Source organism: Blastomyces dermatitidis (assembly GCF_000003525.1).
Source record: "Blastomyces dermatitidis ER-3 genomic scaffold supercont1.14, whole genome shotgun sequence".
Taxonomy (NCBI): Eukaryota; Fungi; Ascomycota; class Eurotiomycetes; order Onygenales; family Ajellomycetaceae; genus Blastomyces; species Blastomyces dermatitidis.
The window spans coordinates 779784-793813 of NW_025544787.1; the positions used below are offsets into that span (position 1 = coordinate 779784).

Here is a 14030-nt window from a genome sequence, read left to right on the forward strand (position 1 = left end):
TAATAAATTAGAGATAATAAGTCAGCTATCTGATATATCTGAACTGATTAAAAGACTTAATTCATCAACTATATATATAGTTTCAGATATTTTAAATAGAATAATAATCACTGTCTATATCACATCTCTCTGTTTAAGCAGATAGAAGTTATAAAGCTGTCTATATCTATTACAGAGATAGCAGTGATTTTCATGAGTGCTCTTATAATAAGTAAGTTATCAATTTAGCATACAACAGAAGAAGAAAGATTACTGACACTTATAGCAGAGTGCTATATCTGCAGAGACTCTTATTATATTAATCACTATCTTAAAAAAGAGAAGAACAGTGATTATTCAGTAAATTAAGTTGAACTGAAGAGTACTGAAGAAGATAATAATGAGCTGCTGAATCTAGATCTCAGTCTAGATTTCAATAGTGAGTCAGAAAAATAATCAGTGAAATAAGTACTGAGAAGCTCATCTCATCTACAGACATTTTCTCAGATAATTATTAAAACATCTTTAATACTGATATATATGTGATTGCAGTGTGTGATATCTCTATAAGTGATTGAGAATATATTAGCAGATTATAGTATTTATCTTACATCTTTCTCATTATTTCTGTCATTATGTTACAAGACAATCTCTCTGTTTATATAAATACAGACATAGATATATCACTTATTAATATAATAATAGTAAATCTATTCTTCTCTTATTATCAACTAATCTCTATACTGCATAATCAACACATGAGCATTTGAGAAGTTAGCTCAGAAGCTGATGAATCAAATCTATTCATAATAATAAATCTTATCTTGAGAGTGAATGATAATTCTCTTTTCATTGTTAAAGATAAATTTCATTTAGTGTGATATCTCAGATGCAATATAATTATAGCTAATAATATATTATTATTAATAAAAGCAACTATCAATGTTCACAGCAAGCTTGTTACATTTCACAGAAGATATTTCATAAATATTAAGATTATCAGAGATACTATTCATGTGAGTAGATATCTGTCAAACTCACAGCTGTCTCAGCAGTGAAAGAAGATTATTATTTATACTGTTAATACTGATATTATTCATCATTCTGACTGAGAAGATCCTCTATTTTCTATCTCATACATTGAATTACATTTGACAGATGTGAAAGACTAGAATAATCTGCTTCAAATTCTCACAGCAGACACTCTCACTAAGTAGATTCAAGTAGATATATCAGATCACTGAGTGATAGAAGACTGAGCAGTCATTTAAGCAATTATTAACTGATATCACAAACTATTTAACTTTAGTCTAGACTTATTTTTGAACAATGTTAAGATATCACTGTAATTCATTGATAAGAGTAACTTTTTCAGTCTGAAACAGAGACTCTATTCTCTGTTTTAAAGAGATTATGAAGCTGCTGATCAGATTCTGAACTCACTTCTGTAAGATAGAAGAATTGAATATATTCTTCTCAGAGACAGAAACTTCATTACTTCATCTGTCTTTGTAGTCTGACTTAGAGAAAAGTCAAGAGTGATGATTGATTTATGAAAAGTAAATACACACTTACTTCTCAATATATATCTTCTACTGATATAATAAGATGTGTTGCAATCACTCAGTGATTCTACAGTATTCTTATTTATAAATATTTATTAAGACTTCTTTCAATAAGCAATTGAACAGAGTGATTGTTTTAAAATTATATTTATAATCTTATACTAAGATCTTGAATGTTTTACAGTTACTATAATGAGATTGACAACCTTATCTAAGTTCTTTCAATAGTGTATGAAGAAGATTCTAGTGAAATTTCTATAGTGATTTATATTAGTCTATGTAGATGATATCATCATCTTCTCTTACTTACTGAATGAACATCTTCATTATATGCAGTAAGTCTTTACAGCTCTCAAGATGTCTGAGATAATAATGTCATTAACTAAATGTTATTTTATGTACTTCTCAGTGTGTTTGCTGAGTCATTATATCAGCTGACTAGACATATCTAGACTGACTGCTGAGATTATGAATTTCATGTTTGATTTCATTTGGTCTGATTTCATACATTTCTTAGTGTGAATCCCGCTGGGACTAATCATTAAATAAACATGTAAAGTGACTATATATCAGATCTCAAAATGAAACCATGACTTGAAAAAAATGAGAAAGTGATCTCATTTGGTTTCATTTAGTCTTATTCTTGGCATAAAGTTACTATTTTTAGACATTTTAAGGTTTTTTTTAGACTATTTTTAATTTTTTAAAAAGTAACGCTTTTTGATAACACTCAAATGAGATTTAAAGTCATTTAAAGCAATAAAAATAATTTAAATTGAGAAGTGGAAATCATGATCTCATTTGGAAAATGTGACAAGAGTAGACAGTAAGTCTCACTGAGACAGTATAAGACTACTATCTAATGTTAGAACTGTGTAATGAGATCTGTTGAATTGGCAATGAAACTATCAAAAATTCTGGTCCTGATCTCAGACACGGTCACACAGTCAGTCTAGACATATCTACTTAAGAAGAGAAAGTAGCTGCTATTACTAATCTAGTCTTCTCTATAATACTCAGAGAACTAGAAGGAATTGTCAGTCTCTTCAATTATTATCATAATTTTGTCAGTTTTTATACAGATCAGATAAAAGTATTAGAGACTCTTAAGATTAAGTTACTGTGTAACAGTTCAAAAACAGGTCAGAAAAGAGTGTCATACACAGCTAAGACTAAGTTGATAAGATTTGAGAACTCACTGCAGTTTCACACTCTGCTCACAGAAGTCAGATATTTATTTAACATAGTAAAGTAAGTCTTGATAAACATCTTCACTCAGACATATTCTGACTTTAAATGTTTCTTTATATTGTATGTTATTATTATTATTATTATTCTTCCATTATACTCATATGCAAGCGGAGCTTATGATGAGTCCTTGTGTGATGTTAAATACAGGTCAAGTGTTGATTATACAGGAGGAAATACAGGTGTTGAGACCACACCAAGATAACAAGAACATAGGAAAATACAAAGAAGTGACAATTAGATACATGCGATAATAACTTCCCAGCTCAGGAATATAGAGCGATTCATTGAAGTGATTTGTACACCTCTGTATTTATTAGAAACCTGAGGTGCTTCAGTTCCGGATTTAATGTATCCCCTGCGGGTTTCGAACTCACACACCTTGGTTTCCCAAGCCAAGGTGCTACCAGGTGGCCGCATTAACCATTCGGCCACCGGGGCTCATATTGTATGTAAACACCAGTAAATAAAAAGATATCAGAGTAGCTCTATATTAAGTCAGAATGAATAACATTGAAAGATCTGTTCTATTTCTCTCTTACTGATTAAGTACAGCTGAAAAGCATTACTGAGCAACTGAATTGAAGTGTCTTGAACTTATATAAGCTCTGCAGAAATTACTGCAGTATTTAGACAGTAAGTTTACAGTTGTTATGAATTATGTCACTCTTATGTCTGCTTTTCAGTCACTGATAATAGGTTATTGTAGCAACTGACTGATGAATTGAGTCTTAGTTCTAAGCTTGTATCTCTCATAGATAACAATCTGCTATTGTAAGAACACTGTACATACTAATACTGACACTCTATTCAGATTGTACTGTCTAGATAATAATTCAGAAGAGATTCTCTCTGAAGAGTAGAAAAAAAATTTATCAGACTATTATCAATCAGACAGATGAATAAATGACAGATACATCTTCAGTGAAGATATGTATGATTTCAACTACAGTAATAGAGCTCACTGACAAATTTAAAAAGTAACTATACTGAGATATTCTCTGTGACTCAGTATTGAGAAAGATCTTTCACAAGGTCAGTCAGAAAGAGTGATATCAGTTATTTACAGTGTGAGACAGACTATTGTTCTTTGAAGAATCATGTCTCTGTATTCTCAAATTGCTGATGTGAGATATCATCTGTATATGTCACAACACAGCAGATCACTCTGACCTTCATTGAATGAAAAAAATCTTATTTACTAGTTCTTCTTTCTTTCTCATGTCTGAAAGAGAATTCTGAATCATCTATTATAATGTCTCAATTATCAACTAGTTAAATCACTGAATCACTCATCAGAGAGTAAATTACATCTCATCTCACTCTTAAAACAGCTGTTTGAAGTTCTTTCAATTGATTTTATTACAGAATTATCTGTGAGTGATAATTGTGATACTATATTAACAGTTACAGATAAATTTTTAAAAACAGTAATTCTAATTATAGAACAGAAATGATGAGATGCTTTATAATAAGTGAAAGACTTCTATAAGAAGATAGTCTGTCACTGACAGCTCTCACTGATGATTATTTCAGATAGAGATCTTAAATTTACATCATAATTTTAAAAGTTAGTTCTTCAACTTATGAAAATTAAGATATGAATGACAACTGTCTATAATTTTCACTCAAATAATTAAAATGAGTGAATTAATCTCACAGTTGAAGTCATATTGTGAACACTTCTTATAGATAAATATGAAGCAAATTGAACTGTTCTGTTTGAATAAGTGAAAAGAGTGTTGAACTCAGTAGCTGTATAGTCAGTAATGATCTCTCTCTTTGAATTACTCACAGATGTAAAGTCTAGATAACTGTCATTGAACAATGAGAAAGCTCTACTAGATATAGCTGAGTTCATTACTGTATAAGATGCAGTGTGATAAGACATTCTTGACTCATACACTCTGATAAAAGCTAGAATGACTGAGTTCTTTGATTAATTTCATTCTCAATTAACTATTCAGATTGATAATTGAGTCTTCTTGAACCTCACTCAAAAAGCTCAAAAGAGCTATACATTAAAAGAGACATTCAAGCTATCACTCTTATAAGTAGGCTCATTTCATGTTCTTCAGAAAGTATCAGATGCTGCATTTTAATTAAAACTATTAACTGATTGATAAATGCACTCAATAATCTTCATTATTCATCTGAAAAAGACTGTGTTAACAGAAGCAGATATGAAGTACTCATCATCAGAATCAGTACTTGTTGATGATCAGTTATAATTTGAAGTTGAAAACATCATAAGAAAGTGTACAGAGAATGATAAGACTTATCTTCAGATTAAGTGAAAGAGATATGAAGACCTGATTTGAGAGTCTCTTAAAGTTATCATATAAGACACTCTGTATCTGATCAAGGTCTTTATGATCAAGAAGCCTCACAGTTGACTGAGTAAATGATAGAAAGAAAAGTAAAATAGAAACAGAGTGAAAGAAAGAAAGAAAATATATTATAATCTAATTTTAGCTATTGAATGAGAAGATAAAGAAAATAAGAAAATTATTATCTTTCACTCTTTTCATCATTTCACTCTGTCTCTTCTTATTAATCATCTTCAAGCTCTTTCTGCAGCTTGACCTTCTACTCAGTGAGATATGCATCTTAAAATGCAACATCTGCTGATAACTTCTCATTCATAAGATCACTGAAATGCACCTCACTGAGCAACTTAAAGAAATAATTATTAGTCACAGTATTTCTCACAGCTGAAATCATATTGATAAACTCAGCTATCTTATTCAGTTTCTTTCACATGATCTGAACAGTGTTCAGATTATACTTGTCAAGATTAGACAGCTATCTCAGCATCTTCAGATCTTAAGCTCTATAATTGATTATACAGTCTTCAGAAGACAGAATCAATGACTGTTATACACTACTTATCTTGATCTTATTGATCATCTTAGCAGAGGTTGAATAACTTGTCTTTGTCTCATCACTCATCTTCACAGATATTGAGATGTCTTACTCACTGATTTAAATATGTTTCAAGAGTTTCAGTGCAATCAGACTCAATATCTTATACTTGAAAAGTGTAGATATTCTCTTCATTGAAACTATAGTTAAATCATTCTTCTTCTCTGTATCACTGATCTTAATAATATCATCAACATTCATCTTCTCAGCTGCAGTCTTTTCAAATTCAGATACACTCTCTTTAAATAGCAAGTTATTCACATTTCATCTGAGTTTATATCAGTTATGATAATTTAAAGAGTAGTGAGACTTCTTATTTCTTCACTAATAGTTAGTATAAGTGTTATATTCTTGTCATGTCTGTTTATTATCTGTAGAGATAATCACATATTTCTTGAATCATCTCTGATTGTAAGAGGCCTACGCCGAATAGATCAGTATTATATTAATAGGTCTTATATAACAAAGATAAAAAACATTAGAGAAGAAAAGAAAGAGAAAGTGCGAGAATCAGTGATTGAGGTAAATATTTATACATGTATGTGGTGGTGTATGTGGTGGAGCTTCGGGGTGAAAGAATATACACGTGTTCGTAGCAGCTGAGAATCAGTGATTGAGAATGACCAAGAATCAGAGTGTATGCTACACGCGTTTGTAGCAGCTGTGAATCAGTGATTGAAAGTGGCTGAGAATCAGAGTGTACACTACATGTGTTCATAGCAGCTGTGGATCAGTGATCAGGAATGAAAGAATCTATGAAGTGTAATAAAATAGTCTATATAATTGATCAGGCGCAGCTCATCACATTAGTCCTCTCTTTTCAGAAGCAGTTCTCATCAGTCAAGAGCTGCTGTTTCAGATAACATGAAACTCAGAGTTCAGGTCAGTTGATTGTAGCTAACTCATTTCATCAGATATTGTCAGTCACAGCTGTGAGATCTCTCATTGAGAATATCTTCAATCTCTCACTCAAGCTCATTATCTTCTTCTATAATGCCTGGCAGCTGTCAGTCAGAAGTCAGCTGAGAAGAGAATGAATCAGTGACAGTGTGACAGAGCAAGCTTGTGTGAAATACATTATGAATCTCTGATAATGTGTCAAGATGATAGTTATGACTATCTAGAACTTCTATCACTTTATACCTGGTATGACAGTAGTCTAGCATATAAGATGAATATGTGATTCATATGTTCTTGAGATTCAATTATACAAGATCTTCTATCTTATACTGCTCTGCAGAATCTCATTGAATGTTGATTTGATCTTCTTAATCTTGTTTTATAATTGTCATGAAGATCTCTGCTCAGTTACAGATATCTCAGAGCTTTGTTACTATATTATCAGTGATCTGAATCAGACTGTGAGAGTTCAGTGTGTATTATGTGATCTCTAGAAGATTCAACACTTTCATATAATATCTGTGTGTAAGAAAGAACAGGCTTACATCTATTGAAATGATATCTCAACTGTTGATAGTGATCTCTGCATGTAGAAGAAGGTCATGTCAATCATCTTATAAGTGATTACAGAACTTATGAAGAGAATTCTTTACAGTCTGAATTATTCATTTTAATGCATCATCAGTCTTGAGATGATAGACAGTTAATAGACAGCATGTAATCTTGAGAACTTGACAGATTCTTGTTCAGAAAGTGCTTATAAATTGATAACTCTGATCTGATACTATTGATCTCAGTAATTCATGCATCTGATAGAATGAACTCTGTAAGAAGGCTTCAGTGACTTGTTCAGCATTCATCTTATTACAAGATTTCAATATTACACTCTTACTTAGTCAGTCAACAATGACTAGAATGTTTCTGCAGTTCTTACTCTCAGATAGATTAATAGTAAAGTTAATCACTACATCTTATCAGATTCTATCAGAGATATTGAGTGATTTCAGTAGATCTTTTCTACAGTTCTTTCATAAGATAATAGAAGAACAGTGATTGCAGTTTCAGATGAAGTGTCTGATACTGTTTAATATCTCAGATCAGTAGAATTCTCAGAAGATCATTCTATACAGTTATTCACAGTATTATTATTATTATTATTATTATTATTATTCTTCAATTATAGATGTATGCAGTCAGAGACTATGACATCTACCTGAGAACTTTAGTTCTCAGGGTTTTTTCTATGTCTGTAAAGTTAACTATTATACATTCATCAATTTCAGATATGCAAAATCAGAAAATTCCAGCTCAGAATACAAAAACTGTTTACAAATTACAGTGTTTTAACATCTTTTGATACTTTGAAACCATTTGACAATATCATGACAAAAGAAAAGAGAAAAAGAACACAGTCTCAAAGATAGACACATTAAATAAATAGATAGAAAGAAATTGAAAGAAAAAAATAAAGAAAAAGATAAAGTAAAGAGAGACTATAATAAAACAAATTATTAAAAGAGAGTGTATAGCTGTTTTAACAGACTATATCTGATTAATTTCCTTCTCTTCATACTCAGATAATTCTGAATTTAGTCATTTTCTTGTAGCTGCTTGAGTTTCTGATAGAAAGTCTATTAAGTATTTAATTCCTGTCTCAGTTGAGAATAAGAATCTCATATTTAATTGATTTAGATCATACTTCTCTTTCAATCTGGCTCTGAGACTATTGTATAATGCACAGTGCATTACAATATACTCAGAATTCTCATTTGTATTGCAGAATGAGCATTCTATTGAGTCAAATCTATCATCAAATCTTTGTATATAAGATTTGAAATAGTCATGTCCTAGTTTCAGCTGTATTATAGATGAGAATATTTTCTTTTTACATTTAATTGAACAAGATTTTCACTTGGGTTTTGTTTCAAATCTTGAATAATGTATACTCTTCTTTTGTTTCTGTCAGCTTTCATTTCACTTATCTAAACAAGATTCTTTTATTTTTCTCTTTATAAAAGACCAGAACATAATTTTTTGAATAGATCTGCTTAATTCTGCACCCTTTTTTGCAGCTGAATTAGCCAATTCATTATCATGAATATTCATGTGAGCAGGAACTCAGTGCAGATGAATTATCAGCTTTGATGTTCTTCTCTTTTGAATTTTTAAAACAGAGTTTAAGATCAGTTCAAGATTCATTTGATTATTATAAATCTGACTATTTCTAAGTCTTTTTAAAGCAGCTTGACTATCAGAGAATATTCATATCTCTTTCAAACAATTTCCTCTTTTATGAGATTTTATTTCAATGAGTTTGAAAGCTTTCACTATTACAAATAGTTCAGCATCAAAGACTTCACATTCAGAGCCTAGATTTCAGAAATCTGAGATAAAATTAATATTATCTTCAGTATAAGCAATGCCTGTGCCTAATCTATTCAAGTTCTCATTTTTTGAGCCATCTGAATAAACTAGAATAGAGTCTTTTATATTGATTGTAGAAATTCTCTTCAAATGCTGTTCATATTCTTTCTCTTTTAATAGTTCACTTATTTGTAAGTCTATAAGAGATTCAAGCTTTTCTCTTCAGAGAGATAACTTCTCATGATCAACTTTTTCAACATTTAAAGAAGAAAATTGATTTTTAATCAGAGAGTATAGTCTGTACAGTTGAGAAGACATTTTCTTTGAAGAATTATTCTCATTTCAATCAAGAAATCTATTTCAATTCAGTTCATTTCCAGAGTTAATTGATGAAAATGAAGAAGAGACTCTTTCTCTGATTATATGATTTGAGCTCATCTTTACAACTCTCAGAGCATAGTTTATACAGGCCTTTTCAAATCTAATAGCAGAAGAAGGAATTGAAGCTTCAATTTCCATTGCTTTAATAGAAGATGATTTAAATACTCTCAGAATTCTTCTTAAGACTCTGTTTTGCAGACTTTGAAAGAGTTCAGTGAAATTCCCTTGATTATTTCATCAAACTTGAACTTCATAATCAGCTACTGATGTAATACAGGCTATATATAACTGTCTCATAGTCTGGAAGGATAGACCTCTCTCTGTATTTGATAGTCTGATTATATTGTTCAATAGTCTTTCTGCCTTGACAGTTCTTTGTTGAATGTGATATTTAAAATTCAACTTAGAGTTTAATCATACTTCTAATCATTTGACATTTACACTGGGTTTAATCTCTCTATTTAAAAGAGTTAGAGATAGTTCTTTCTCATTGAGTCTAGAAAAGAAATGAATTAACTCAGTTTTATTCATATTAAATTAAATTTAATTAATATCTGTTTTAACAAAGATTTTCTTTACAGCTTCTTTAATTACTTTTAAATTCTCTTTGATAATTTTTGAGCTGTAGACTAGATCAATATCATCCACATAACTTGAAGATCACACTATTCTCATATTTCTATTTTTGAATAGATATGCAGTGTATATTGCAAATAAAATGAGTGAGATTGAAGATCTCTGTGATACTTCTATTTTTATCTCAGTCTTGTCTTGTTTCATTTCATCAAAGAAGAGTTGTATAATTCTTTTAGATATAAAACAGTTAACTTATTTTATTAGAGAAAGTGACAGTTTTAATATCTTCAATGTCTGAATTAACTTTGACTTTGAAACATGATCAAATGCTTTCTTTATATCAATAAAAACTGCAGTTGAGACCAGACTCTCATGTTTTGCTATTTAAATATTATAAACAACTGAGAGAACAGTGTCAATTGCAGAACACTGTTTTCTATCTCTCATTTGTTCACTGAATAAAAGAGAATCATCTATAGAGCTTATAAAAGATAGTTAAGTAGCTATTATCTTTTCTAAAACCTTTTCTAAACAGTTCAATAGAGATATTACTCTATATGACTTAGAAATTGAAGTTTTTCTATTAGGTTTTGCAAGAATCACTTCAGTGGCTTCTCTCCAGCATTCAGAATGATATTCATTTTTCAAGAGATTGAAAAAGAGCTCAAAATATTCATTCTTTAAGTAGGAATATATATTTTGAATAATCAAGTGATTAATTGAATCAGAACCTGCAGCAGTTTTAACAGAACTTGAGAAGATAGCTGACTCTAATTCATCTTGTGTAAGATCAGGTCATTTCCAGTCATTTTCATCAATATAGTTGAGAAGTGATATATTCTCTTTCTCTGAATCTGAATCTGAGTCTGATGAGTTCTGAAAGAGAATTCTCATGAAAGCTTGACATTTTTTCTCAAAAGAGTTTGCTGTATATGATTCATTCTGAAACTCATATTCTAAGACTGAAAGTTTTGCTACACTTCTTGTTTTAGTATAGTTAAAAGCTTTAAAAATTTTCTTTCCTTATGCTTCTTCAAGAAATTTATTCCAGCAGTCTGTTTTAGCTCTTTTAATATCTGAAAAATATTCATTTCTGACAGCTTTGAACTCTTCATCAGATATTACATCATTTTTTCAATCTCTTCTAACAGTAGCTAATTCTTTCCTTTTAGATGAGATATTCTCATTTCATCAAGGTTTTAAATACTCAGAAGATTTTCTTTTTGAAATATTATCTCTAACACTTGTTAGAATAATAGATGTAATAAGCTTCACTCTATTCTCAAGCATTTCATTTGAGATATCTTGATCAGAATTCCAATATAGCTCATTCTGTCTTTCAGATTTTAGCAGTTTTATACTTTCTTCAACTACTTTTCAATCAGCTTTTTCAAAGTTATACTGATTAGAGAGAAGAGGATTTTCACTCATTTATTTTTCACTCAGTTCAATATCAAATTGAATAATCTCATGATCTGATCCTGATGTCTCATTTGAATTAATAAACCAGTTTATAAGTCTTCTTTTCATTAGATTTTGTGACATAAAGGTTAGATCTATAATAGACTTCTGTTTCATGCCTTTTCTAAAGAATGTTTGTTGATCAGACTTATTAATCAAATCTATTGAATGCTCAAAGGTTCATTCAATCAGATTATCAGCTCTCACTGCTCTCTTGCATTCTGAATTTCATCAGGGATGATATGCATTGAAATCTCCTGCAATTATAGAGTTTCTTGATGAAGTTATGTTCAGAAATCCTCTATCAATTGTCCAGATATTGTTATTTTTCTTCAATGACTTTTCATTATAGATATTTATAAGCTGTATAGTATCAAACTCATTTTCTTTATCTATAATATCACTCACCAGAATATCAGAGTCAGACATGATATCAAATCTTAGATTAAATTAATATCTTGATCTCTTTCTTTCATAGATCACTACTCTTGACTTTATCTCAGACTTTTAAGGTAAAAAGCAGTAGTAGCTTGAATGAGAAATAACATATTTTTGCTCAGCATCAAAATTCGGCTCCTGAAGCAGTATAAAATCAACTTTTTATTCAAATGCAATTTGAAGACAAGAATAAATACAATTTGAGTTTCTATCCACATTATTTTAAATAAATGTGATTTTTGAAGAGTTTTTAAACTTTTTTTATTGTTTTTGTTGTATATTCATACTAAAAGAGAGTAGAGTAGAATCTAATCACTATTATCAGATAGTAGATTATAACTGTTCTGAAAAGTAGAAATCTCAACTACTTGCATTATATCTAGTTTATTATCAGAGTCATTTCTCAATTCTCTAATCTTAACAGAAGTTTAAGAATTCAAGTTCTGTTTACATTTAGCTGAAGAGTTGAAGTTTGAAGACTTAGATAGTTGAGAGTTTCTTCTTTTTAAGCTTGCAGTTGTGAGTTTACTGGCTTGACTCTTCTCTTCAGTTCTAGATTGACTTTGAGCTTCATCTTTTCTCCAGTTCTTTTGAGTTCTAGAAGCAAACATACATTCTTTTGAGCTAGATGCATGTTTTTCTTTGCAATTAGAGCACTTAAGCAGAGTATGTTGACAAATTTCACCTCTTTTTGAGCATGTTTCACATTTATACTCACTAGTTTTGTGATCTCTGGCACAGAATGCACATTTTGAGTCTCTAAAACATGAGATTGTAAAGTGTCCATATCTTTGACAGTTTGAACACTGTGTTTGAGCTTTGAGGTTCATTCTTGAGTCTTTGTATTCATGAACTCTCATTTTCAAACCTGCTACTCTTACTTCAGAGATCTTTGACTGTTTAAGTGTTTTTATATATACTAGAACAGAGGCATTTCTCCTGCTTTATCTGAACTTAATTGAATTTAGTCATACAGGCTTCTTTCTCAGTTAAATAGAGTTGTATTCTTTCAATTCATTTTTGAGAAGTAGCATTTCTTCTTCACAGTCAAAAATTTCAACTGGAATATTATGAAGAATGAATTTATCTCACTTTTCATCTCTTTCAGATAGAATTATTGTGTTTAACAAAGATTCTACTGCTGACTTTCAGAGATTCTCATTCTGAATAAGGAATTCAGCACTGAATTCAGGCATTGTAGTCAGAATGATGGAGTTTTCAAAGAATGATGATTCAATTGAAGCTATAACTGGTTTTTGAACTTTAATATCAGTCATCAACTGAGAAAAGAACTGCTGATTAATTTCATTTCTGATTCTGAAAATGAGATTTGAGTTTAGCTTGTTTCTTTGCAGAATGTCCTGATTTGAGACTTTGAGAATAAGTCTTCTATTTCTGGAGATTTGAAAGTTTTTCTCTTTTTGCATTTTCTTTTTCACTTTTCTATGAATAGAGGCATGAGCAGTATTCTTCTCAGTTTTCTCAGGATTTTGAGCAGGTTTTGAGACAGCAGGTTTAGAGACAGCAGGTTTAGAGACAGCAGATTCAGCTGCTTGAGCATATGTTTTCTTCTGATTCAAAGAAGGAGAAGAAGAAGAAGTAGAAAAGAAAGAAGAGCAAACTGAAGAGTCAGTGATTGTATTAGAAATTTTCAAAGTTTTTTGAACTGTGTTTGAAATTCCAAGTTTGAACTTGATCACTTTCTGTAGTTGTCTAGCCTGAGCATGAAGAATTAACAGAACTTCTTCATTCATCTCACTCAGACACTGCTTTTCAAGAATTTTACTTGCTTTTTCAAGTTTCTGTATTTCAAGAACTTGTTGTTTCTCTATCTCTTCTTTCTTTCTTCTCTTCAGAATTTCAATCTCAGAAATAGTATTTGAGAAAGCATCTTTCTTCATATCAACTGAGTGTACTTTTGAACTCATTGTTCTTACTCAATGAAAAGTTGGTCAGACTAATTCAATTGAGATATTTATTAAACTCTTTTTGAATTGAAAAGTTGATCAGACTGTTTCAATTAAGAGGTTTCTAAGTCTGTTTTCAATTGAAAAAGTTGGTCAGACTATTTCAAAAGAAGAATCACAGACTTTTGTGTATAAAACATCTGATTTTTTTCACACTAGTTCAGTAACTAGGTTAGATTTTTGAAGAGAATCTAATAAACTAAAATTGATTTTTAAGATAAATCAA

General features: G+C 30.3%; 1 protein-coding gene across 1 annotated transcript; it reads right to left on the reverse strand.

Moving 5' to 3' along the window:
- Positions 1 to 12985: 12985 nt before the first annotated feature.
- BDCG_17938 (uncharacterized protein) lies at positions 12986 to 13765 on the reverse strand (the record flags this gene model as incomplete). The annotated part of the gene is made up of 1 exon (XM_045426978.1): positions 12986 to 13765. The coding sequence occupies one exon, from the start codon at positions 13763 to 13765 to the stop codon at positions 12986 to 12988; it is 780 nt and encodes a 259-aa protein (XP_045282860.1).
- Positions 13766 to 14030: the final 265 nt, after the last annotated feature.